This window comes from Orussus abietinus, unplaced genomic scaffold, assembly GCF_000612105.2.
Source record: "Orussus abietinus isolate OABI.00-Male unplaced genomic scaffold, Oabi_2.0 scaffold84, whole genome shotgun sequence".
In the NCBI taxonomy this organism is placed as follows: Eukaryota; Metazoa; Arthropoda; class Insecta; order Hymenoptera; family Orussidae; genus Orussus; species Orussus abietinus.
In genome coordinates, this window is record NW_019394591.1 from 27,943 (window position 1) to 55,812 (window position 27,870).

A 27,870-nucleotide genomic window follows, 5' to 3' on the forward strand; every position below is an offset into this window, starting at 1 on the left:
TGGAGAATAGTTTTATAAATATTTTGACTTTTTGGTGTGTATATATCGCACTTTCATATCACCTTAAGGGGATGTGAAAGTGGCTTATGAAGATCATTCATGAAACTTTTCGCTGAACTGGGTATACCGAATCGTTTGAAATTTTACCACGTGAAAATGGAGTTTATAAAGGAGGTCCTGACACTCGTGAAATATTTCTTACACCAGATTTTTAAAATACTTTGAACAAATTAAAAAAAAATTGAAATTTTGTGAGTGTCAAGACTTTCCTTATAGTCTCCGCATTCACGTTGTAAAGTTTGAACCGATTTGGTATACCCAAGTCGGCGAAATGTTTCATGAACAAAACCTCTTTGACGCCACTTTCACATCACCTTAACGCTTAAATGCTGGAAAATGAGATTCAAAAAGCCTAAGAGAGTGTCGTGATATTCTCGGAAAGAAAAACGCGTGCTACGGTACCGTATTTACCTAACGCGTGTACTGTCACTTGTTCCAATGTCGATATATATATTTTTTTTAACATTTCTGACATTTTACTTACAATGTAATCATAAAATAATTCATGAAAATTGCTGGGTTTTTAGCCTGTTACACGAGAATGATATCAGTGTTTAAAATTAAAATGCCATAAAAAGGGGTAAAAAACCAGTTATGACAAGCTCGAAGTTCCTGCACGCATTCTTTATAAATTGAGAGAATAATAAACTAGAATACCTTGCGAGGCCGAGCTGACAAATTGAAGGGAACATTTACATACATGGATGGACATCGAATATACAATTGACTGCTTTTCGAGTCACGCACGTTTTTTTAAAGAATCTTCTGACCTTCGAGTCAAGCAACATTTTTGACATTTATGTCAGTCAGACTTATAATGTATGTAATATAGAAATACTACGTTAGAACTGCTGTTGTTCTTGCAAGTTGTTCAATAATTACATAAGAAGCTGGCGTAGAACGGACATGATTCAAATTAAATTCAAAACATTATGAATAAATGATTTGACAAGTTGCATAAAAAAGATTCGTTAACGATATTTCCTTTAAAATCGAAGAACTCGACATTGCAAAGCTTTCTCGTAAAAAGAAATAAATACATGAAAATTTATAACCAGTCAGCTTTGTCATGCCTGGATCGCATCACCTCTTTTTACGATACCTTATCAAGGACCTACGAATTTTACATCCAAGTAAAATCAAGGATTATCCACCAATCTAACGAATCGGCATCTGTTTCTAACGCACAATAGTTTCTACTCGATATCAACCGCTATTTAAACAACATTGCTATTGTACTACCCGTGTTCAGTCTTTGTCAATAAATTAAGCTCCGAAAGTAGTATCAAAGCAGAAATGTTTCATTCCATTGTTAGAAAGAGAGGCACGGCCCCCTGGCGCCCTCTGCGCCCTTCACCCCTCTGTAAAAATTGGAACTACTTTAAAAGAGGCGACCTGATCGGTAAAACAGGGTATACGTGAGTGCCGCGTCGTAATCTCAATCATCCACGCATAACAACTTTATTTCCTATTCGTAGTCTTCTTTCCCAACCTACGTTGACCCTGATACTAAAAACGAAAAGGATAACTTCATACCATCGATACTGTGCTGTATTTGAAATCTGCAGACGCGTTTTTCTTTACCGATAGTGAACATTTCGCCCCTTTGAAAGCAGTTCCACGGCGTTAAGGAACAGTGCATCCCTTTCGACAATCCCGTGAAACATCTCCCCGCTCATCTCTGATCAAAGCAACGACGGTGAAAATAATCGTAATTGGAGAAAATTTACCCCGAAGTGTACGATCTTCGAGGATCCCGAACTGTCCCAACAACATTCTTTATAAATTCGTCCGATAGTGAATTACACATTGTATTTCAGCAATTTACTATAAATTATGGTAATGGGCAGTCATTCGGTTCCGTGCGTCGTGTATAAATGTAGATGTGTTTACAGGAGGAAGAAGAGAGAGACGAAAGGCTTAAGAACAATGTCTCTTGACGGAAAGACCCAACTGATGGTCGCTAATTGACAATTCTCAACTGGATCTTCGATATTTAAGAAATGTAGGGAGGTGCGACTCCTATACGTCATTTGCCAGAAAAATTACACATGTAACATCGTTGGAGAAACTCCTTGACTACATATGGTCATTCATTAAGGTGAAGTGAAACACCCTTCAAATCAGTCGACTCGAATAAGACACTTTTTTTTAAGGGCATTTGCAAAACTTTGCACATTACTCGTGATCATCTAATAATTGTCCTGACACTTTCAAAATCTGGATTTTTCAAACAAATCTTTTAACTTAGCCCAGACCAGAACCAAAATGACGTCCAACCCTCGTATTTCGATCGACATACAATTATTGAAGGCTCTAATATAAGAAACGAAAATGTCAGGACAATTTTACGACAATTTAGAACACTCTGGTAATCGAGAAACTCGCATTTGAACAGGATAAAGGCAAAAAAGTGTCTTATGCGCTAAATGCGTTATGCTAAAACAATGGCAATGCTCGGAGTAAAAGTTTTTGTTGACATAGGAAATCACAGATGGCACTGGGTGTCCCTTTGCAATCAATTAGAGCCCCAGAAAGTATGAATCCAGAGGATTTTTGGAGATTTACTTCGATTTCTTTATATTTATTGTACGAAAACGGCAGATGGAGTACGCCATTTTGTACAATACCCAAAATAATTCTACACAGCTTCCAATATAAAAACAAACGTCGGCAATGGAGGTATTTAGAAAAATCTTCTTTACCGACGTCGATCAAGTTCCTCGACGTGTTTCACTTCACCTTAAAGGAGGAACTGGAGACAATTTTAAACAATTCGTGAATTTTCGTTAATCATTCACTCTTCGGAAGTTTAATATGGCCTGATAAAAATTCCCAAATGTGAACAAAGGGGAAGACAGAGAGGGAGAGTAAACTCATGTACTCTGAAATAATATCTCACTGGAAAGAATATTTGGTTATTATTTATTGCTTCAATACGTTGCAATTAAAAATCTTTTGCTTGATTACAATCGTGACCTTTTGAATAATTAAATAACAATTATTTACTTATCACTGAGCAATCGTATTGGGCAATTGAACAATTTCCAATTACACGATATTGTATGAGTGAACATTTAAATAATCACCATCGCATGGTTACGCATTATTGGTTCTTTATATGTAGTTTTCAATGGCAGTTTCATAAAATTTCCAATATTGTTGCACCATGTTTCAATTAACACGTTTTGAATGAGTAGTTGTGAGGATTAAGGTAAAGTGAAACACCCCTCGAATCAGTCGATTCGAAAGACACTTTTTTTTAAGGGCATTGGATCGAACCGTCTGAAACTTTGTCACATTACTCGTGATCATCTAAGAATTGTCTTGACACTTTCAAAATCTGGATTTTTGAAAAAAATTGTTAAACAGCCCAGATCAGAATCAAAATGGCATCCAGCTCTCATATATTGATCAATATACAATTATTTAAGGCTTTAATATATCAAATGAAAGGGTCAGAACAATTGTACGACAATTTACAACACTCTGGCAATCAATAAACTCGCATTTGAACGGTATAATGGGAAAAAATAGTGTCTTATACGCATCTATGCTAAAACAATAGTAATACGAGGTCTCGGAGTGAAAATTTGGTTGACACGGAAATCACAGATGGCGCAGAGGGTCCCTCTGTAGTGAATTGGGGCCTTAGAAACCATGAATCCAGAGGACTTCTGGAGTTTTACTTCGATTTCTTTATAATTATTGTACGTAACGACAGGTGGAGTATGCCATTTAGTACAATACTCAATATAATTCGACACAGCTGCCAATATAGAAACGAACGTCGGCAACGGAAGTATTTAGAAAAATCTTCTTTACCGACGTCGATCAAGTTCCTCGACGTGTTTCACTTCACCTTAACAAGCGATACTCGCAACGCTAGAAGAAATCATTACGCCGACCATGATACAAGAAAAGAAATAAATATAAATTCTATTCGGTTGCCAATCATAGTATGTACGCGATACAGTACAAGCTGATCGCACCTCCAGATTTGCTTGCACTTTCTGCAGTCACGAATCGCATTTACGATGTAAAGTCGTAGAACGGCATCAAACCCTAGATCATACGGATCGTACACGTCTGTTCTTAAGGTGAAGTGAAACCCCCTTCAAATTAGTCGATTCGAATACAACACTTTTTTTTAAGGGTATTAGACCAAACTGTCCGAAACTTTGACACGTTCCTTCTGATCATCTAAGAATTGTCCTGACACATTCAAAATTTGGATTTTTCAAACAAATTTTTTAACTCAGTCCAGACCAGAACCAAAATGGCATCGAGCTCTCATATTTCGATCGATATACAATTATCGAAGGCTCTGATATGAGAAACGAAAGGGTCAGGACAATTTTACGACAATTTAGAACACTCTGGTAATCGCTAAACTCGCATTTGAACGGGATAAAGGCAAAAAAAGTGTTGTATGTGCTTCTGTGCCAAAACGATGGTAATACAAGATCTCGGAGTGAAAATTTAATTGACCTGGAAATCACAGATGGCGCAGGGGGTCCCTCTGCAGTCAATTTAGGCCCCAGAAAGCATGAATCCAGAGGATTTCTGGAGTTTTACTTGGATTTCTTTATAATTATTGTACGAAAACGATAGGTAGAGTATGTCATTTGGTACGATACCCAATATAATTCGACCCAGCTGTCCATGTAAAAACGAACGTCGGCAACGTAGGCATTTAGAAAAATCTTCTTTATCGACGTCGATCAAGTTCCTCAACGTATTTCACTTCACCTTAATACCCTAAGAATGACAGCTTTTGATTAGAATTCTCCAGTCGTGTCCATCGAGACGTTCGACCTCTCAGTTGAGCTCTGTGACTCCGATTTTAATTGTCAACGATTCGTCATGGCAGTATAGTAATGGCAGCATAGTCTGCGAGAGTTAGTTCACCGCAGGTGAGGCTCGAGAAAAGGTTGTCGTCAAACTAACGCTACACCTGGCTTTCTTACGAAAAGCATTCGTCACAGCAGATACAACTTCACCTCTGGGTGAAAGAGACGTGGGAGTTATTGCAGAAAGAGGTAGCCTCTTTTTTAAAGAGAGCCCTTTGTACCCCCATTTCTCACTCGCCAGATACTGGCTTTTTTCCGTAGAATGTTTCTTCGAAGAGATTCAACGCCCTGTGGACAAATTCGTACTGTTCCGCTGTCTGCACCATTCCACCTCGATCGTACCTAAAAAACGGACAATGCAGAGTATCACGTACAAAAGTAATCACAGTCCCCTAGTACCGCAAAATATTTCTTCTATATTTTCTATACCTTTAATGAATATCCTACATTTTGTATATATTTTAGTAGACATTTGAAATATTTGCAAAACGTTTATTTTAGAATATTATCTCTATATTAGTATAATATTAGCTCCATATGTTTTCATCATATTCTTCTACCAGATATACAAAACATTTCGTTTCATTTTTATATAAGTAGTTTTTAAATATTATCTGCCAAATACGTTATAAACGTTTTAAAAATATTTAAAATCAAAATCGTACGTTTTGCTCCCATAATGAAATAGCGATACGATAATAATTCAATAATTTTTCGTGTGTTTTTTTTACCAAATAAAGTGTCCGATAATAGTAAAATATCTATTTTTATTATATGTTCATACACTAAAAAATATAATTTCTATATATGTTTATAAATTATTGGAACTAAATATGTCATTGAGATTTTCAACAAATATTTCAGATATCTTCGAATGAAATCTACAATAAATCTTAAAAAATCTGTCGCTCGAGATATTTAACAATGATTACGAACAAATATTTAGAAATTATTCCATGCTACTAGGATAGTTACTTCACATATTTTAATTAATAATAATCATATAACCATCCATCGTATCGAATTAAGTCACGAATCATTTTGTAATACACGGTTAAGAATTTTGTTTCTTTAGCGCCGAGGCACGTAGATGTTTCATGACGAAAAGTTTCGTTTCAAAAATGTCCTTTACGCCGAAGAAGAGGACACGGTATTTTTTTTAGTGTTCCGAAAAACTTCCCCATCAGTCCAGCAATTTATTTTAGCTGCTATTCGTGAAACTCCCCTTTGTATCCAAAAACAACATTTTTTCGGAGATAGGACGCCTCCCCTTTGAACCTTTTTAGCATTGTTTTTATTGTCCCATTGCGACTCCGTTCGTTTTATTCTCCAATAACAGCACACAATTTACTAACAAGGAAGGTATCCCAGGTCGATCTCTCCGATTTTTCTTTTATAACATATTATAGTAGACTAAACACTAAGCGACACGTATTTTTTTTTTATCTGCCATTAAACACTTCAAGGGGGTGAAACCACCATCCAGATTACTTAAGCACCCTCACCGCCATCCATAGTAATAACCTATCAAACCAACAAAATAGAACCATTTTCAACATCCGTAAAATCCTAACCACCCGCGATTCCAATAATCAGCAAATACTCTTCACACGGACCCCTGCACATCGTGTTATCGCTGGCAACGTATCGGCCGATAAAGCAGCTAAGGACACCATTCACATCGGCACCCCTGCACACATTAAAATACCTTACGCAGATTTAAATCCCTTAGCTTCAAAATACGCAAATACCCTCTTTGCGAAATACATTAACAACTCCAAAAGCAGAAAGGTCTCTCAGTATTTTCACTTTTACTACAACGTATCAAAAACCCCCTGGTTCTCAAAAACCTCCACCTCCAGAGAAATTATAACTACCATCAACAGGATCCGCAGCAACCATTATTCAACTAACTATAGCCTCGCCAAAAAAATCTAACTCCACTTTAACGATGCTCCTGCGGTCACCCCATAGAAGACATTGGATCCCATCATCTGGCAATGCCCTAACTTCCAGACCCAAAGAAACACCTTAATATCCCAACTCCGCCACAATGATTACCGCCCACCGCTCTCCACGACTTACCTGATTACAAAACAGCCCTCCACCATCCCGTACCTCACCTCGTTTCTAAAAAAATCCATCTTAAAAATCTGACAATTCAAATTGCCCACCCGTACCGAGTGGTTCACCCATGAACAAAAACTACCAATTAGGCTGTAGGGTCGAAAACCGACTGATGCCAACTGTGGAGATGAAGCAGACGAAGAAGACGATGCCCACCCGTACCGAGTGGTTCACCCATGAACAAAAACTACCAATGGCTGTAGGGTCGAAAGCCGACTGATGCCAACTGTGGAGATGAAGAAGACAAAGAAGACGAAGAAGACGAAGAAGAACCAAAGGCGTCGAACCTTGATACGGCGAGTAGAGTGGGATACCACACATCTTGACCTCTTGTAATGGCAAGATGTGTGGTATCCGGTAGGTCAGACCCACCCTCTTGCGTAAAAGCTACCCAAACCCGCGCAGATCGAGCCTCCGTTTTCTAAACACGCGAGATGGATCTTTTGCACGCCTAAATGACTCTACCTGTGTTCTGACGAGGTCATGAAGGGATAAGCCGATGCTACTCCGCCTGGCGGTTGATCGTCCCCCTCCCCCCAGACTATTTCACCAATCCGCGCGCTATGCATGCGCACCAAGTAGAATAAATTTCCTTCAATGTAATAGTAGTAAACGGTCAAGCCGCGTCGATACACCTGTTCTCGCAAGATCACCGAAGTTAAGCGACGTCGGGCGCGGTCACACTCCTTGGATGGGTGACCATCAAGGAGGGGCATCGCGTAGCGTTGGTGAAATAAAAACAATGGTACTTGGCCCTTAGTCGAAATCCAAATAAACAACAACAATATAATAGTATATAAAAAATAAGGAGCGATGAAATTAATCAATCGTGTTGCAATAATTATAATGAAATCAGTCAGTCGTGTTGCAATTAATATAGTGAAATCCATGAAAATAAAATAAAAACTAAATGTAACTAAGTGAAGAAAAAATTAGAAATACTATTTCGAAACATTTTATTTGGCGATAACCCAAAGTGTACTAGTAGGACTTGTCATCGGTATTTTCGTGCTTGGCAAAAAATGTTTTCAAATAAAATTTCCAATTCTTCCTTTATTTGGTTACATTTAGTTTTTAATTTTTTCATTTGATTAAATGAAATAGAAAAGTATGTGTATTTCTACAAACACGAGTTTGGGAGAAAACGTAAGTTTTGGAACAGATGTACATGTATTACGTGGAGCAAAATCTATTACATTTGGAAACATAAAAGTTTCTAAAACGAAAAGCGATTGAACTTATTTTTATAACCGAAAACGGAAACAAGAATGTATATAGCGAAGTTTTTCTGTATACGCGAGGTGTTTTGTTGGGGAGATTTAAGATTTTCCGCAAAGTAAATGAAAAATAAGGGGATATTTACCTCATTTGGCATAGTATACCAAGGACGTCGACGTTTCCGTCTCTCGACAGCTGCATCATTCCCGTAGCTAAAGCTATGAAACACCCGGTCCTGCCGATACCCGCACTACAATGCACAACTACAGGTCCTGGTAAAGAGTTGACCTCGACAGCCAAGCCTACCAATGCGTCTGCGGCTTGTGGCACGGCATGGTCAGGCCAAGAGTCAAACCTGTGGACCAAATTATAAATTGCAGTATTTCGGAATCTAAGACAGTCGCTACTCTATAACCAGGCAGATCAGACCAAACCAGACCCAATTATATCGGATCAGTTTCAACAGAAACAAACGTATTACTTCTTATGTACGTGGCTACGCTGGCCGGAATCTGATCCGATTTGATCTGACAGGCGTAGTGTCGCCACATCCATAAGAAGTAATGTAATGCCGTCATTTAGAGATAGTCTAAGATTTCCTAAATGCATGTGGGTTCGGAGAACTGCAGGTGAAAAAAGATCTTTTCATCCACGGGAACGGAGTCCGATGATGATGGAAGAGGACCATTGCGCTCAGCGCCACGAGAACGAGGAGGCCCATCTCCCTACGGGAAACCTTCTCGAACTTAGAATTAAGGTGAAGTGAAACACGTCGATTAACTTGATCAACGTCCATAAAGAAGATTTTTCTAAATGCCTGGGTTGCCGACGTTCGTTTTTATATCGACAGCTATACCGAATTATATTGGGTATTGTACCAAATGGCATACTCCACCTGTCGTTTTCGTACAATAATTATCAAGAAATCGAAGTAAAACTCTAGAAATCCTCTGGATTCATGCTTTCTGGGGCCCTAATTGACTGCAGAGAGACCCCTTGCGCCATCTGTGATTTCCAGGTAAATTAAATTTTCACTCCGAGACCTCGTATTACCATCGTTTTAACATAGAAGCGTATACAACACTTTTTTTGCCCTTATCCCGTTCAAATGTGAGTTTATCGACTATCAAAGTGTTCTAAATTGTCGTAAAATTGTCCTGACCCTTTCGATTCTCATATCAGAGCCTTCGATAATTATATACTGATCGAAATGTGAGAGATCGACGCCATTTTGGTTCTGGTCTGGGCTGAGTTAAAAAATTCTTTTCAAAAATTCAAATTTTGAATGTGTCAGGACAATTCTTAGATGATCAAAGATGATCAAAGATGTGTCAAAGTTTCGGACAGTTTGGTCTAATACCCTTAAAAAAAAGTGTTGTATTCGAATCGACTGATTTGATGGGTGTTTCACTTCACCTTAAGTCAGTCCTACTCTAGACCCCGAACCTGTCAGATCACAACGCTAAAACGTGAACATAATAAGAACGAGGTCGAATGCCAAGAAAGGGTCAACCATTCTTCGAGAAGAATCCCACCACCCTCCACAGCACAACAGTAACACGTTTCTTTCTATCGGAATTGATTGGTCTGATCTGGTCTGGTCTAGTCTGACCTAGCCGGCTGTAGTGTAGTGACATTCTAACTTATTCCATTAACTTAGATATCTTTACCAGACATGCTTTCTCAACATTTATAGCACAATTCGTAATACAATTATCTTCCAGGAAATATCATCCGGTGATGATGATATTGGCATTGTAATGTATACAGGGTATAATTCACGCACCAGTAATGTTGAACAATTCTCCTCTCGCCTTCGAGACGAATTTCCAAGTCTCTGACCGTGTAACCATCTTTGACATCAACGGAGTTAACGATAACTGTGAATGCGCCAGCCTGTACCCGGGTATTCTTTTCCAATGGGAAGTAAGCGTCACACTTAGTCTTGGCAGCTTCGTGTAGCCTTGTCATCATGACTACCACAGTTGCTCTTTCCGCCCAAACCATTCTCCAAAAGTCACCTATGGTATGAGTCAATGGTCCCTGTGTTGCTATATAGCGTGCTTCTTCCCCGTCATATCCCTACGAGAAGTTCATTATTAGCTTCGGAGAATGAATTTAATATATAAATAGAAATAAGCGAGTAGTTTCAAATAATTCCGACATCCAGCAATTAGTTTTTCACTGCGGAATTAAAAATAACAGTCATTGGCTATTTTTATCAATAGTGAAAAATCATTTAAGGTGACGTGAAAGCAGCGTCAAAGAGGTCTCGTTTATGAAACTTCTCTCCGAACTGGGTGTACCGAATCATTTTAAATTTTACAGCATGAATATGCAGACTATAAGGAAGGTCTCAAAACTCATGAAATTTCATTTTTTTTTAATTTGTTTATAGGTATTTTTAAAATTTGGTGTAAGAAATGAAATTTCATGAGTGTCAGGGCCTTCTTCATAGACTCCATATCCACATTGTAAAATTTGAAACGATTCAGTACATCTTGTTGAACGAAAAGTTTCATGAACGATTAACTCCTCGGATGCCACTTTCACATCCCCTTAAATAGTTAGCGCTTTATGTTGGGACAATTCAAGATAGTGGAAATACATATGTACTGTAAATTCAACGCAAATAAAGACATCGTCTTGAGTTATGCCTCTCTTGCAGAGTGGGAGGTTAACAAAATTGGGATTCTCAAATCAGAAAATCGTATGAGAGGAGTAATGTTGGAAATTCAGAAAATACTTGAATTTTCTCCGGAAAAAAAAAAATGTGAACGAGGGATTCCTCCAATGCCGATTGGTTAACTCACTTGGACGTGTAAAATATTTAGGTACCGCCTTTTACCGCGTCTTCGAGTGTCCCAGGTGATTCGCACATGGGGTGACCCGAGATCGACAAGAGTTGCCCGAGCACAGAAAATTTCAAGTACCATTAGGTGATCGAACACTCGGGCGCCTTGGTGTCAACCTTTTTATGCGTTTATTAGGGCTTGACCAATTGAAACTGGAAATTTAGCAAATCCAAGGACCTTTAACTACTTGCGCTATAAAGACATGCCACGCACGTCGAGATGCTTTTGTTCCAAAACTGCCAGCGACATGTATACCACGTCGTTAGGCATTTGTCGTAGAAACAAAATCGACGTGTCCGGCACGTCGGCTAACAGTTGGATCGTTCATTATTCGAGCTACAGTTCCAGAGTGCACGACATCGCGTAGCGTCATCGATATCTTGGAAATATTTCAGAATCGATAGGGTATGTTGTACGAATGTTATGCCGCATGTTATATTGTAGAGCGTGGCACGGCAACCGAAAATTAAATCGTAGCGCAAGTGGTTAAGAGTGAATTAAACCATTAGGTGATCGAACACTCGGGCGCCTTGGTGTCAACCTTTTTATGCATTTATTAGGGCTTGACCATTTGAAACTGGAAACTTAGCAAATTCAAGGATCTTTCAGAGTGAATTAAACCGTGAGCGTTAAACAACATACGTCACTCGGTTTGACGTTTTAAATAAATTGCTGCGACCGTAGTAAAGCGATAACGAAACGCGAAGGAAAGTTGTTTTCGGCATTGGGGCTAAAATCCTGAGAATTAGAGAAATCTGATTAGGTTGAAATTAATGCGTCACGATGAATGTACGCAACACCGGAAATGAAATTACCCGAATATAATTGGCGTTAATGTAGCTGGCGAGAGGGTCGTCAGATCCTGGCAATACGACCCTGGACTGAGGATTAGGCAACACCGAGCAGTAGCGGTTCTTGACTCCGGAACCACAAATGTCCACTTTATCAGGTAGATTGAGAGGAACTTCCCAAAACTCTCTGTGCAGCGAAGAAGGATCTCTGAGGACTTTTTTGAGCTGAGCTCTCGACAGAACGTTTCCGGCACTTAGGAGGAACTCTTCTGCTGTACATTCGCGAGTTGGAGTGACAACATGCGGTGGACTGTCAGGTGCTGGTGCGAGTTCTATCGTCAAGCTTGCACTGGACCCTCGACGTTCCAACAGACCTTTGGCTTTTATTCGAGTTGGCTCTGGTCTCCTTTCAGGGGTCGCAACAAAGGATGTCACCGGCTGAAACATCATTCATTTATTAAGTCTTATTTAAAATGCATTACTTGATACTTAATACTCTTAAGGTGAAGCGAAACACGTCAAAGAACTTGATCCACGTCGGTAAAGAAGATTTTTCTAAATGCCTCCTTATTTAAAATGCATTACTTGATACTTAATACTCTTAAGGTGAAGCGAAACACGTCAAGGAACTTGATCCACGTCGGTAAAGAAGATTTTTCTAAATACCTCCTTATTTAAAATGCATTACTTGATACTTAATACTCTTAAGGTTTAGCGTAACACGTCAGGGAATTTGATCAACGTCGGTAAAGAAGATTTTTCTAAATACCTCCGTTGCCGACGTTCGTTTTTATATTGACAGCTGTGTGGAATTATATTAGGTATTGTACTAAATCACAGATGGCGCAGGGTGCCCCTCTGCAGTCAATTAGGGCCTCGGAAACCATGAATCCAGAGGATTTCTGGAGTTCTACTTCGATTTCTTTATAATTATACTAAGAAAACGACAGGTGAAGTGTGCCATTTAGTATAATACCGAATTTCATTCGACACAGCTGTTAATATAGAGACGAACGTCGGCGACGTAGGTATTTAGAAAAATCTTCTTTACCGACGTCTATCAAATTCCTCGACGCGTTTCACTTCACCTTAATGTTAATGTACCGCCCGCACAACAATATTGTATTGAAATACTGAAATACAAACGGTTCACGCTAGTACCTCTGGCAAATCAGACTTCTGTGCAACGGGGACAATAGGTTGGGCCGATACCGGTGGTTTCATAACTGCTGGGCAAACCCACTGAGCTTCCACAAGGTTATCCTTATTTTCCTTCGACGACTTTTCGGGTGGACACGCCGCACCCTCTTCTACCAGTCCTCGCCTGTCACCATCTTCTGTGTCCTTTTCACGCGACATTTGCTTCCGAAGCCATAAGAGGATCTAAACAAAAAATGTCACTTATTAATGCTCACTATTTCAAATTTATATCTTATTGCGTAACATGTACAACGTTGCGCAATTTATTGTTTTAAGTCAAAGATAAGTTGAAAAACAATGTACAGTGTCGGATATGAATACCATCTCTGTACATCAACGCAATGTGTGACGGGAAGGCATTTATGTCCGTCGTTAAACATCTCAAGAAGACTTCTAAAAATATGTATTTTTACTTTCCTGTATTCGTTAAGATGATATGAAAGACGCTGAGAAATTTAATCGACGTCGATAAAATAAAATGCATCTATACCCTTTTTCATGGTAACGTCATTTTGAATACTCAAGTGGTAACATAGGCTGGCGCGTCACGTTACCGACATTTATATGTTCAAGTATTTTACAGTCTACGTTGAGAATTATACGAAATAAAGCGTTCCATGTGTCATTTAGGTAAAGTAATGATAAAGAAATCGATGGAATACTGTTGAAATCCCGGGAATTCATAACTTTTCAATTTTAAGGGGCCAACGTCGCCATCTGTGACGTTTAGTTGCAACTAAATTTCTGCTCTGAAAATATGTGTTAGCCCCGAAACAAGCCGTTCTCTTTCAATCGTTCGTTAAAGTATTTTCCACATTTTCCGGTATTTTAAATTGTTCGAGTTAGGTCCTGAAACTCTTGATTCTCGATTCTAAGCCTCCAAGAAGCGTAAAACATCGAAAACGTGCACGGATCACGCCATGTTGGTTCGAGTCGATGCTAAGTAAATACATTGTCGATGAAAAATGGAATGTCATGAGTTTCAGGACCTATTTTAGAGCCTCCATATTTACGTGGTAAAATTCGAAACGAATCGGTACCCCCAATTTGGAGAATACTTTCCCCAATAATTAGACTTCTCAAATATACATTTATAGACTGACTCTTTCATATCATCTTAATTGAGCCCCGTTTCATCCCTGACCCTCAAAATAGAACTTTGTATAAATTATTGACATAAATTATGATATAAAGATTAAGATTTTTAAGATTCTCCTTTTTATAAATACAATAATGCAACGTATTCAACTTTTTAATATATTTCCCAATTGTTAGGTTGAACCGAGAAATTTGTAGATAACAAAAGAGTGCAGAGAGTTCATCGAAAACGCATGAACTTCTCGTTCGACTCAATAGTTTTACTTTGCCTTTCTCCAATGAGAAGTAGTATGAAGATTTTCAGGTCTAGCCTGTATAAAGCGGAATAACTTCCATTCTGAGATTTTTCAATCTGTAATTCAATTGAAACTTGAACTTCGATTCAATTCTATTGGACTTGAAGGTTTTAATGAGAAAAATGAACTCTGAGGTTTTTATTACCCCTAACTAACTGAGGCTGAAATTTCTGTCGGCTAATTGATCGATAAAAAGAATAGAGGAATTAAAGTTTCACCCGAGAGCGATAATTTCAACTCGGATTCTGATCGTACCCTGGCGACATCTATCCACACATGGAGGGACGAAATTTGTATTTTTAGCAAAAGACAGCATTGCTGATAAAATTTTACTTTCACTGCAGGGATAATTGCACTAACAGCAAAAATGTTTGCAATTATATCGGACGTAGATATAACCATTGGAGAGTCTTCAATAGAAAAAAAGCTTCTCAAATTTACAAATGAATTTGTCGTAACGACTAAAAGAAATATCGTTATCGTTATTAGAACCAATGAGCGATATACAATTTGGTCTTGCTAGAGAAGAATATTTTAACCGTGAATAGAATTTGTGTTGTCGGTACAACAAAAATGTTTCCGGTAAAAAATGTAGTTAGCCCATTGTCACGCGTTAACATTTGTTAAAATAAGTGAAATTTCTTGTTTTGACTGTGAATTCCTTTTTTGCGCACAGGGAAGACGTTCGCGTCCACCAGGATGCATGCTTGCTTCCTGATTCTATTCTTACCTAAACCGATCTCTCTTGTGACGACGAAGCTTAGCGAAAACCAATGCCAGGGCATAATTACCAAGAAAGTGAAGAGTAAAGCACCAACAAGGGCGCAGAGCACTACGAAGAGGGGCAATTGCCAATCCAGCCATGATAGAGTTGCGGTGGACCTAACCTCCTCACCGGGCCGGGTACCGAGCTGAGCTGGTTGTAGGTCCATTCCAGCATCATCCAGTCCCGTTGAGGACTGCCGGATCCTGCAAAAAGACCAAAAATGGTTAACCCTTTGCACACAAGAGGCGACTCTCGGCCACCATTTGGTTTGATGCGGCAACGCAAGAGGTTAAATCAAACGTTTGTTCAACTAAAATACATCATTCGTTAAAATGAAACGTTTACTGAATTCAAATCAAGCAAATCATTGAATTACATCAAAGAAATATGGTCAATCGACAAATATGTTTGAATCGAATATATACTTGTTCGACTGTATAACAAAGAAACACTCGGTTTCATTCAAACATATTTGTTAAACATTTATTGAATTCAAATCGAGTAAATAATTGGCTTAAATGAAACGTTTGTTCAACTAAAATAAATCATTCTTATTCAAACATATTTGTTAAACATTTATTGAATTCAAATCGAGTAAATAATTGGCTTAAATGAAACGTTTGTTCAACTAAAATAAATCATTCTTTTAAATGAAACATTTATTGAATTCAAATCGAGCAAATAATTGGCTTAAATGAAACGTTTGTTCAACTAAAATAAATCATTCTTTTAAATGAAACATTTATTGAATTCAAATCGAGCAAATCATTGAATTACATCAAACAAATATGGTCAATCGACAAATATGTTTGAATCGAATATATACTTGTTCGACTTTATAACAAAGAAAAAATCGGTTTCATTGAAACATATTTGTTAAACATTTATTGAATTCAAATCGAGCAAATAATTGGCTTAAATGAAACGTTTGTTCAACTAAAATAAATCATTCCTTTAAATGAAACATTTATTGAATTCAAATGAAGCAAATCGTTAGATTACATCAAACAAATATGGTCAATCGACAAATATGTTTCAATTAAATATATGCTTGTTCGACTGTATAACAAAGAAAAAATCGGATTCACTCAAACATATTTGTTAAACATTTATTGAATTCAAATGAAGCAAATCATTTGATTACATCAAAGAAATATGGTCAATCGACAAATATCCACGCAAGAAATCCACGGGAGCATCCCGCAAAGGTAATCCTTTAGTTCTAGCATGGAAAGACAAAAGGATCGTCACATCTTTGACCACTTGGAATAATGCGGGAATAAGTCCCGTCAAAAGTATTTTACGAGGTGGGGTTGAACTTCCTGTCAAGAAAACCAACGTTATCATAAACTATATAAAATATATGAGCGACGTTACTCGAGCGGACGAACATGCCTCGACATCCTGTTTTCCAAGAAAGTCCTTAAAATGATGGTTGAAGCTATTTTTGGGAGGTTATGAGATTTGTTAGGTTAATTCTTATATTCTTTACAAATGAATAAAAAAGCAGAGAAATGGACAGCCGCTTAAGGTGAAGTGAAACACGTCGAGGAACTTGATCGACGTCGATAAAGAAGATTTTTCTAAACACCTACGTTGCCGACGTTCGTTTTTATATTGACAGCTGTGTCGAATTACATTGAATATTGTACCAAATGGCATACTCCACCTGTCGTTTTCGTACAATAAATATCAAGAAATCGAAGTAAAACTCCAGAAATCCTCTGGATTCTAGCTTTCTGGGGCCCGAATTGACTGCAGAGGGACACCCTGCGCCATCTGTGATTTCCAGGTCAATTAAATGTTCACTTCGAGACCTTGTGTTACCATCGTTTTAGCATAGAAGCGCATACAACACTTTTTTTGCCCTTATCCCGTTCAAATGCGAGTTTATCGATTACCAGAGTGTTCTAAATTGTCGTAAAATTGTCCTGACTCTTTCGATTCTCATCTCAGAGCCTTCGATAATTGTATATTAATCGAAAAATGAGAGCTCGACGCCATTTTGGTTCTGGTCTGGGCTGAGTTAAAAAATTTTGTTAAAAAATCCAAATTTTGAATGTGTCAGGACAATTCTTAGATGATCAGGAGTGATGTGTCAAAGTTTCGGACAGTTTGGTTTAATACCCTTAAAAAAAAGTGTCGTATTCGAATCGACTGATTTGAAGGGTGTTTCACTTCACCTTAATCATCTGCAGGATGGAGAAAACATTGATTGGCCAATTGAGAGGAGATTTCCGCGAGACTCGGGATCGAGCTTCTACTTCGACCTCTAGTTTCGACGGAATTCGATCGAATGGAAAGCTACATGTCATTCTAACAGGAGTTAAGAAGGATTGCAAGGTTTGCTCTCAACGAAATAAGCTCGGCGAAAGACATCAAACAACATATTACTGCAACAATTGCCCCGACAAGCCGAGGATGCATCTTGACGATTGTCTTGTAAAATACCATACAAAAAAACGATACAGTCCTTAATATTTAACAAATTTTCTTCTTTCACATGTAAGAAAACATAAAATATTAAAATATAATAGTTTTTCACGTTAATTTGTACGTGAAATCATTTTAAGTTAGCTGGATGAGATTCACCAAGTATGCGGAAAATCGTCTCGAGTTGCTGGTTCGTCCGGGTTAAAAAGGCTTCGAGGGCAAAAGGTTAATATCCGGCTCACCCATTGAGATAACCAATATCTAATTGAAATGTTATCGATTAACGTGCTTAATGACAATACTTGCCTGTGATGGGATCGAGCAGACATCCCCTTGGTATCCGGCAGCACGGAAACCTGCAACCCCGTGTCTGCACGCCACCTTTGTTCGGTAATTAGGTAGAATCTTTCCAGAGCGCTAGGTTTATAGTCATTGTTGATGGAATTATCGTTATAACTAGCATCTCTGATGTAACGATGCGTCAAGGGGGTACTCGATCCACCTGTTCACAAAATAGAACGGTAATTAGTGCACCTGCATACACATAAATAATGAGCGATATGCACAGACACGCAGCAGAAATTTTCATGGCATTTCATTTTGCATACAAAATTTATCGATTTATCACGGACTAGAACCAACATGGCGTGGTCCGTACACATTTTCGATGTTTTACGCTTCTTGGAGGCATAGAATCGAAAATGAGGAATTTCAGGACCTAGTTCGAACAATTTAGAATACCGTATAAATGGAATATTACAGAGTTAGGTAGGAAAATGTGGAAAATACTTTCACGAACGATTGAAAGAGAATGGCTTGTCTCGGAGCTAACAGATGTTTTTAGAGCAAACATTTAGTTGCAGCTAAACGTCATAGATGGCGACGTTGGTCCTAAGCAGTCGTTAAAATAACGAATTCACGGGATTTCGACAGTTTTACATCGATCTCTTCGTCATTACTTTACCGAAATTACACGTGGAACGCTTCAGTTCGTACAATTCTCAATGTAGACTGTAAAAGACTTCATCATAAATATAAATGTCGGTAACGGGGCGCGCTAGCTTATGTTACCGATTGAGTATTCAAAATGTTGTTCCCACCAAAAAGCGTGTAAATGAATTTTAATTTGTCGACCTCGATTGAATTTCTCAGCGTCTGTCATATCATGTTAAGGTTATATGAGTATTACATATGCATACCAAAAAGTCAAATTATTTATAATACTTTTCTCCAAACTGGGTGCACCAAATTATGTAAAACTGTAACACGTCATTATAGAAGCTCTAAAGAAGAACACGCTGCCCGTGAGATTTTATTATTCGAAAAAAAAATTTCTCTTTTTGGTTGTTGTCCGAGATAAGTACAACATTTTTTGCGAAAATTGAAATTTTATAATTCGTATGTTCAACACGATGAAGAAATCTTAGATTTGTGAACGATTCGTCGAACCTACCCACTGAACACCAAACCTAACAGTTACGTAACTTAAAACTAACAAATAACATAACGTTTGTTGCAATGTAATAGCCTAGCAGTTACGTAACATAGAGGTAACTAGTTACATGACATTTGTTACAATGCAGGAACTTAACAGTTATGTAACGTGGAGCTAACAGGTTACATAACATTTGTTACTATCGTATCTATATAAATGTAGCGTAACTTTGTTACTCTTATCTTACATTATGTTATTGTCCTGATATTACTGTGTATATGCAGCAAATATTTGTAACAATACAGAATTACATTAGTGCTGTCATCTATTTTATTACATCATCGTCATCGTCATTGTCATAATTAATCGTCAAATGTCATAAGATTAATATATGTCTTATTTTGTTTACTATTTCGATGAAAAAAAGGGATTTTAATTGGTACGCGCATATACATTATCAGTAATTGTTTGCTAGTCGAATGAAATCATAATAGTCTTTAAGTAAAATCAGATAGTTTATCATTTACATAATTTTATTGAAATTCTGATTTGTCATTTAATATCTATCTATTGTCAAGTACCACAAAATAATTAAAAATAATAAATTATATAATTTTGGATAAAACTGCGTTATTTTCTGTTAATAAATGTATGAAAAATTAATATTATTTTAAGGTAACTGAAATTATAACATTAATATAACATGTTACCTTACCGAGTGGGAAATAATAACTAACATCTAACTTCCATGTTACTTTTATGCTACATAACGCGTTAGTTTCGAAAACGTAACATTTACCCAATTGTTATATAACAGTGTTCACTGGGTATGTGCAAAGTACGCCGCTGGATTCGAATGGATTTGAACTAGATACAATTGTTATAATAAATAAGTTACGAAAAATATTTAAAGAGGTAAAATGATAATCGTATATAATAAAAAGCATAATAAATCGATTACTTGCATCTTATTCGTTTTTCCAAAAGTTATGAACATTTTCTTTTCCCTATTTTTCTGCAGGCAAAATATTCTTCACAATAACGAATTAATCAAAATGTTCATCTTCACCCGATATATATGTATAATTGCGATACGACTAGAATCTTTTGTAGGAAGCTCGATTAATATGCACATTTCATCGCGTTAACCATTTTAGATATTAACGCTTACGATCAAAGAATTTCACGCACTATATGAATACTCCCCTAATCGATTCATGCGACTCATTAACTTAATAGTTCGACATGTTTTGTTTATAATTACGGTGACGTGAAAGTGGCGGCAAAGAGATTTTGTTTATGAAACTTTTCTCCGAACTGAGTGTACGGAATCGTTACAAACATTACCATGTAATTGTAGAGGCTGTAAGGAAGGTTCTGACAACCACTAAATTTCAAGTCTTCTCAAATTTGTTTACAGACATTTTTAAATTTTATATAAAATAATTTAATTTTGTGGATGTCAAGACCTTCCATATAGCCTCCATATTCACGTTGTAAAGTTTAAACAATGCGGCACACCCAGAGTGGAGAAAATTTTTATGAACGATTGAGCCCTCATATGCCACTTCCACATCCATTTAAGATGAAGTGAAACACGCAGAAGAACTTGATCGACGTCGGTAAACAGGGTTTTTCTAAATACCTACTTTGCCGACGTTCGTTTTTATATTGACAGCTGAGTCGAATTATATTGTGTATTGTACCAAATGGCATATTCCACCTGTCGTTTTCGTACAATAATTATAAAGAAATCGAAGTAAAACTCCAGAAATCTTCTGGATTCATGCCTTCTGGGGCCCTAATTGACTGCGGAGGGACCCCCTGCGCCATCTGTGATTTTCGTGTCAACTAAATTTTAGGTAATTAGGTATTAGGCCTTAAGGTGAAGTGAAACACCCTTCAAATCAGTCGATTTGAATACAACAGTTTTTTTTAAGGGTATTAAACCAAACTGTCCGAAACTTTGACACATCACTCCTGATCATCTAAGAATTGTCCTGACACATTCAAAATTTTGATTTTTTAACAAAATTTTTTAACTCAGCCCAGACCAGAACCAAAATGGCGTCGAGCTCTCATATTTCGATCAATATACAATTATCGAAGGTTCTGATATGAGAATCGAAAGGGTCAGGACAATTTTACGACAATTTAGAACACTCTGGTAATCGATAAACTCGCATTTGATCGGGATAAGGGCAAAAAAAGTGTTGTATGCGCTTCTATGCTAAAACGATGGGAATACGAGATCTCGGAGTGAAAATTTAATTGACATGAAAATTACAGATGGCGCAGGGGGTCCCTCTGCAGTCAATTGGGGCCCCAGAAAGCTTGAATCCAGAGGATTTCTGGAGTTTTACTTCGATTTCTTGATACTTATTGTACGAAAACGACAGGTGGAGTATGCCATTTGGTACAATATTCAATGTAATTCGACACAGCTGTCAATATAAAAACGAACGTCGGCAACGTAGGCATTTAGAAAAATCTTCTTTATCAACGTTGATCAAGTTCCTCGACATGTTTCACTTCACCTTAACTTCATAAACGGAGCCGCGCTATGGACCAGGGCAGGGCAGGGCAGATCAGGTCACATGAAACACGCACGCTAAAAGCGCGAGCGAGGAGAACGGATCAGCCAGAGATCAGATGCGATCGGACCGGCGGAGAGGAAGGAAGCAGCCTGGAGTGGCGCAAAGTGGGGGCCAAGTACGCGGCAGATACGAGCCAATGAGAGCAAAGCAGCTGGCTCGAGCGGATACGGAACGGACACGGAGAGCGGATGAATAGACCTCTGACTCGCGGCGTGACTCACCTCGAGAGCGAGAGCGAGAACGAGAACGAGAGCGAGCGCGTGCGTGGACCATGCATCACTGGTAGTGGTCGCAGCCGCAAACACGACGACCCGAACGAGGAACATCCTGTTTTCGCCCGAGGTCCGCACGAGCAAAAAATGCGTCGGAGCATATCACATCGCCGAGGATAATACCCCGTTGACTCTACTTTCCCGATTTCTGCACATCGCCGACTGCGTAATCGGATCGACGTCGAGACGAACACATGGATGATGGAACGCTGTTAGCTCCCGACCTAACCGTCATTATTATAATATTAATTCTTAGATTAATCTACGTATCTAGGGCATAAGTATATTCCTAAGAAACCCGCTCCAAATAAATGTCAACTAGTACCCTGCCCTCGCTTATTCTTATCCTTGTCCACAATGAGTCCACGAACTACTCCAAAACCTTCGATCGGAAAACATCCCGTGATTTCCCCAATTTCCCCAAAAAAATCAGAATATTCATGCATTTCCTCGAAAACCGATTATTCCTATCCAACTATCCTCGACGAATCACTGGAGAGAATTCCCTCCTGAACCTACGATCCGACCAATGAGTTTTTAGATTTAATAGGCGTACGTGATCTTGACTAAGATGATGTGAAACTGGCGTCAAAGAGGTATCGTTTATGAAACTTTTCTCCCAACTCGGTGAACCGAATCGTCTCAAACTTGACAATGTGAACACGAAGGCTATAAGGAAGGTCCCGAAACCCGGGAAATATCATTTTTAAGATAATTTGTTTATAGCTATTTCCAACAATTTTAATAACAAATGAAATTTCGCCAGTTTCAGGACCTGCCTTAGGGTCCTTTTATTCATGCGATAAAATTTGAAACAAATTGGTACACCCAATTCGGAGAAAAGTTTCATGAACGATTGACCCCTAAGATGCCACTTTCACATCCCCTTAATAAAAGAATAGAGCTAAGCGCGCCTCGCGTCCAGAAGTCAGAAAGTCAGAAGTCCGAATGCCTCGGAGTCTAAGAAGCAGCCAATATTCGAAGCACCGCGACTTTGTCCCTCGAACTCACGTACTCGTCTGAAAGTCGAACCATCTACAATAAACTACTTTGCTATCCTCGAACTCGACCAAGTCTTTGGTTGGTTTCATCCATTTGGAGGCTAATACTTTTCAACGTCCCACGTAACTCGGTCCAGCCGACGATCGCCAAGGATCGCCTGAATTTCCTGAGCCAAAGCCTCTACGACCTAACAGTACTCGGAACGACCTATTACAAATACGATCACAGATAAAATTCTACTAATTCTTCTAAATGAAATGCCGTGTTTTCTTTTTCAGGCACGTGGCAGCAGGTGTACGTTACCGGTAACAATCTTATCAACGAGTACAACGAACCGAACGTTGCATACCTCGTTAACGCTCATAGTTCATACATGACCAGAAACCCATCGATACGGGTAACGCGTCGAATTAATATTTCACTTATTTTCTTTTTCCTAATCCCAAGTGTCATCAAAGACCTAAAAATGAAGAACATACGGCATGGTTTACTGTAAACGGAAAAGGAGCATCAAGAAGCTTGGTGAAATTTCGAGCCAATTACGTTTGAGCGAGCAACTCGAAACGCCGAGTGCTGAGATCTGCGCTGGGCACGCTTAAGGTGAAGTGAAACACGTCGAGGAACTTGATCGTCGTCGATAAAGAAGATTTTTATAAATGCCTACGTTGCCAACGTTGGTTTTTATATTGACAGCTGGGTCAAATTATATTGGGTATTGTACCAAATGGCATATTCCACCTGTCGTTTTCGTACAATAATTATAAAGAAATCGAAGTAAAACTCCAGAAATCCTCTGGATTCATGCCTTCTGGGGCCCTAATTGACTGCGGAGGGACCCCCTGCGCCATCTGTGATTTCCAAGTCAATTAAATTTTCACTCCGAGACCTCGTATTACCATCGTTTTGGCAAAGAAGCGCATACAACCCTTTTTTTGCCTTTATCCCGTTCAAATGCGAGTTTATCGATTACCAGAGTGTTTTAAATTATCGTAAAATTGTCCTGACCCTTTCGATTCTCATATCAAAGCCTTCGATAATTGTATATTGATCGAAATATGAGAGCTCGACGCCATTTTGGTTCTGGTCTGGACTGAGTTAAAAAATTTTTTTGAAAAATCCAAATTTTGAATGTGTCAGGACAATTCTTAGATGATCAGGAGTGATGTGTCAAAGTTTCGGACAGTTTGGTCTAATACCCTTAAAAAAAAGTGTTGTATTCGAATCGACTGATTTGAAGGATGTTTCACTTCACCTTAATGTACTTGAACTTTTGTAAGTTGAGACCTTCCAGAAATCGCTTCTGTCGCTTCTATTCGCAAACAATGCTCTCATCTGAATTGACATCTTTTCAAAATACGATATAATAAAAGTGGATGTATTTTATTCTTTTAAAAATTGACGTCAATGTCATGATTTACTTTTCAACGTCAAATAACACCACGTGTTAAATTCTGTCGAAAGTTACAAAATCGTGCACCTTCAAAATACATAAATACGTCATATAAAGATTAAAGTTTGAATTATATTTTGCACGATTTAAAACATTCTCCTTATCGATATTTTACATCCCATATCGTGAAAATGATGTAACCCGTTCGGATAATATTCTGTGTACGAATTAAGGAGATATGAAAGAGTCAGCCAATACATATCTGAAAAGTCAAATAGTTGATGGAAGTATTCTCCGAATTGAATGTTATCAAATTTTACCACACGAATATAGAGGCCCTAAAATAGGTCCTGACACTCATGACATTTCATTTTACATACAAAATTTATCGATTTATCACGAACTAGAACCAACATGGCGTGGTCCGTACACATTTTCGATGTTTTACGCTTCTTGGAGGCATAGAATCGAAAATGAGGAATTTCAGAACCTAACTCGAACAATTTAGAATACCGTATAAATGGAATATTACAGAGTTAGGTAGGAAAATGTGGACAATACTTTCACGAACGATTGAAAGAGAATGGCTCGTCTCGGAGCTAACAGGTGTTTTTAGAGCAAACATTTAGTTGCAGCTAAACGTCATAGATGGCGACGTTGGTCCTAAGCAGTCGTTAAAATAACGAATTCACGGGATTTCGACAGTTTTACATCGATCTCTTCGTCATTACTTTACCGAAATTACACGTGGAACGCTTCAGTTCGTACAATTCTCAATGTAGACTGTAAAAGACTTCATCATAAATATAAATGTCGGTAACGGGGCGCGCTAGCTTATGTTACCAATTGAGTATTCAAAATGTTGTTCCCACCAAAAAGGGTGTAAATGAATTTTAATTTGTCGACCTCGATTGAATTTCTCAGCGTCTGTCATATCATGTTAAGGTTATATAAGTGTTACATATGCTTACCAAAAAGTCAAATTATTTATAATACTTTTCTCCAAACTGGGTGCACCAAATGATGTAAAACTTTAACACTTTTGTCATTATGGAAGCTCTAAAGAAGAACACGCTGCCCGTGAGATTGTATTTTTCGAAAAAAAAATATCTCTTTTTGGTCGTTGTCCGAGACAAATACAACATTTTTTGCGAAAAATTAAAATTTACGGGCAGCGCGTTCTTCATCAGAGCCTCCATAATCACGTGTTAAAGTTTCGGATAATTCGGTGCACCCAGTTAGGAGAAAAGTTTTATCAATATTTTGACTTTTTGTTATGTATATATCGCACTTTCATATCACCTTAAGCGCTTCACTGCTTCGAAAACAAGCTTTTTGTGCCCCTTTCCGTTACAGCAGTGAAATCATCCGCTATATATTATAATAGAATCCTCAAATAATATTTAGTTTTGATAATTGACAGCCTAAAGTCAAATTGATGTTACTTCTACGAAAAATGACACCTGATTGCCAACAATAATATTGCAAATAACTCCCCCGTTAGTTCCGAATACGCGACAGAACTGAAGTAGCAGAGTATCCGGCTCGTCTCCAACGATAAAAAAAGAATCAACGTTCAGTAACATTTAAGGGGATGTGAAAGTGACATCTGATGGGCCAATCGTTCATGAAACTTTTCTCCGAACAAGATGCACCGAAACGCTTCAAACTTGACAACATGAACATGGAGTCTATAAAGAAGGTCCAGACTCTCATGAAATTTCCTGTTCTGCAACAAATTTTAAAAATATCTATAAGCAAATTTAAATAAATTTGAAATCTCATGAGTTTCAGGACCTTCCTTATACTCTTCATATTTCTATTGCCAAGTTTTAATCGATTCGGTAGATCCAGTTTGCAGAAAAGTTTAATGGAAGAGACCTCTTTGACCCCTTAAGGGGATGTGAAACTGACGTCAAAGAGATCTGGTATATGAAACTTTTCTCCGAATTGGGTGTACCGAATATACGTAAATATTGAGGCTATAAAAAAGGTCTTGACATCCATAAAATGTAAAGTTGAAGAAAATTTGTTTATAGATATTTTCCAAATTTTGTATAAAAAATGAAATCTCGCAAGTTTCAGGACCTACCTTAGGGTCTCCATATTCACGTTGTAAAGTTTGAAACGATTCGGTACACCCATTTCGGAAAAAAGTATTATGAACGATTGGCTCCTCGGACACCACTTTCACATCCCCTTAACGACATAACCTTCCTCCCATAAACGACATTCTAATACCTGCAATACTCTGAAATATCCCATCGCGGGCACAGCTCGTGCACCACACCGGCGTCTACCGGAAAATATTACAGCTGGCCTCTCTTCCTTAAGGTAAACATGTGCACGTGTCAATGAGACCGTCTTCGATCCAAACACTCCACTTATCCACCAGGTGGCATTTAAATAGATAAAAGCCATAGGTTCCATCCGCAAACGAGCAGCGAAAACCGTGACATCTCCGTGTACTAAAAATCGGTCACGACCCCGGAAACACCCTATAGAGTGAACAGGTGACACCGGCAGCGATCTGCGGATCGAACGATTCGGCCAAACGAAAGAATTTCGACGTCACTTATCTCGACTAACCCTTTCGGCCGGCATCACAACTCGGAGATTAATCGAACGGAGTACTTTCGGCACACCCTACACACCGTATGTACGCCAGCTCCGGCTCTAGCCGAAAGGAGGGACGGAGATAGCGACCCGGTGGGCAGCTAGTTTCCCGGCCGCGTGGCGGGGATTCCCGACATTTCCTGGGGAATCGATACCGCTCCGAGCTCGAACGCGGGTATACCTTTGGCCAGGAATAGGTGCGTCAGGACGAGCAGGCCCGTGTGTCTCGCGAGCCAGTGTACCCGACGGTTTGAAACTAGCGGTAGCGGGAGAACCGCGGTCGCCATATTGACTTGAGCGATATACGCACCGAGTCTCGACCGACCTGCGCAAGACCCTCGTTCGAACTGTAGCGCCAAGCTGCGCCGAATAAAGCCACGACCCGGCCGCTGCGAATAGCCGACTCGAGCCGCCTGACCACCCGTCCTCGTCCGCGGCAGCGAGTCGAGTGGGGGGAGACCAATAGACGGCCGCGCTCCCCCGTGCGAGCGGGGCACCGGCTAAGCCGTACTTGGCGGGAAACCCTCGAAATTAGAGCGCCGTCTGTTGTTAGGTCGGGGATCGTGTACTCGGGAGCGGTGATAGCGATTACCCGAGGATGTCGATCGGACCGTGCCTCGTGGGTTTGTTTTTGGGGACTCGCTTCCAGATGGTTGAAACCAGCCAAAGACCTCGTCGAGCAAAGTAACGAAGATACTTTATTTTCGATGCCTCTTGGTTTTACAGGAACGACTCGTAGACTCGGTCAATTCAAGGGGACTAGCGTTCGCCGAGAGTTACAGGTGCCTCGCACGCAGGTTACAGAATGGAGACAGTTCAAACTTCGATAGATCAGAGCAAGCCCTTCGGAGCGGGCCTTTT

At 38.9% G+C, this 27,870-nt stretch overlaps 1 protein-coding gene across 1 annotated transcript; it reads right to left on the bottom strand.

Moving 5' to 3' along the window:
- Positions 1-4,904: 4,904 nt before the first annotated feature.
- LOC105703961 (tyrosine-protein phosphatase non-receptor type 5) lies at positions 4,905-27,390 on the bottom strand. The gene is made up of 8 exons (XM_023432793.1): positions 27,191-27,390; positions 18,004-18,199; positions 15,290-15,467; positions 13,066-13,287; positions 11,929-12,342; positions 10,045-10,340; positions 8,404-8,613; positions 4,905-5,255 (listed from the first exon to the last, which is right to left on the bottom strand). Exons 1-8 carry the CDS (start codon positions 27,294-27,296, stop codon positions 5,144-5,146), a joined length of 1,734 nt encoding a protein of 577 aa, XP_023288561.1. The 5' UTR covers positions 27,297-27,390; the 3' UTR covers positions 4,905-5,143.
- Between the last annotated feature and the right edge of the window lie 480 nt (positions 27,391-27,870).

Excerpts from the sequence above, each read along its gene's own strand:
- LOC105703961 (XM_023432793.1), bottom strand. The coding sequence starts at position 27,296 with ATGGCGACCGCGGTTCTCCCGCTACCGCTAGTTTCAAACCGTCGGGTA. Across the intron at positions 10,341-11,928 it reads TTAACGCCAATTATATTCGG|GGATATGACGGGGAAGAAGC; the intron begins GTAATTTCATTT and ends AACTTCTCGTAG. Across the intron at positions 8,614-10,044 it reads AGAATTGTTCAACATTACTG|GTTTGACTCTTGGCCTGACC; the intron begins GTGCGTGAATTA and ends TTTGGTCCACAG.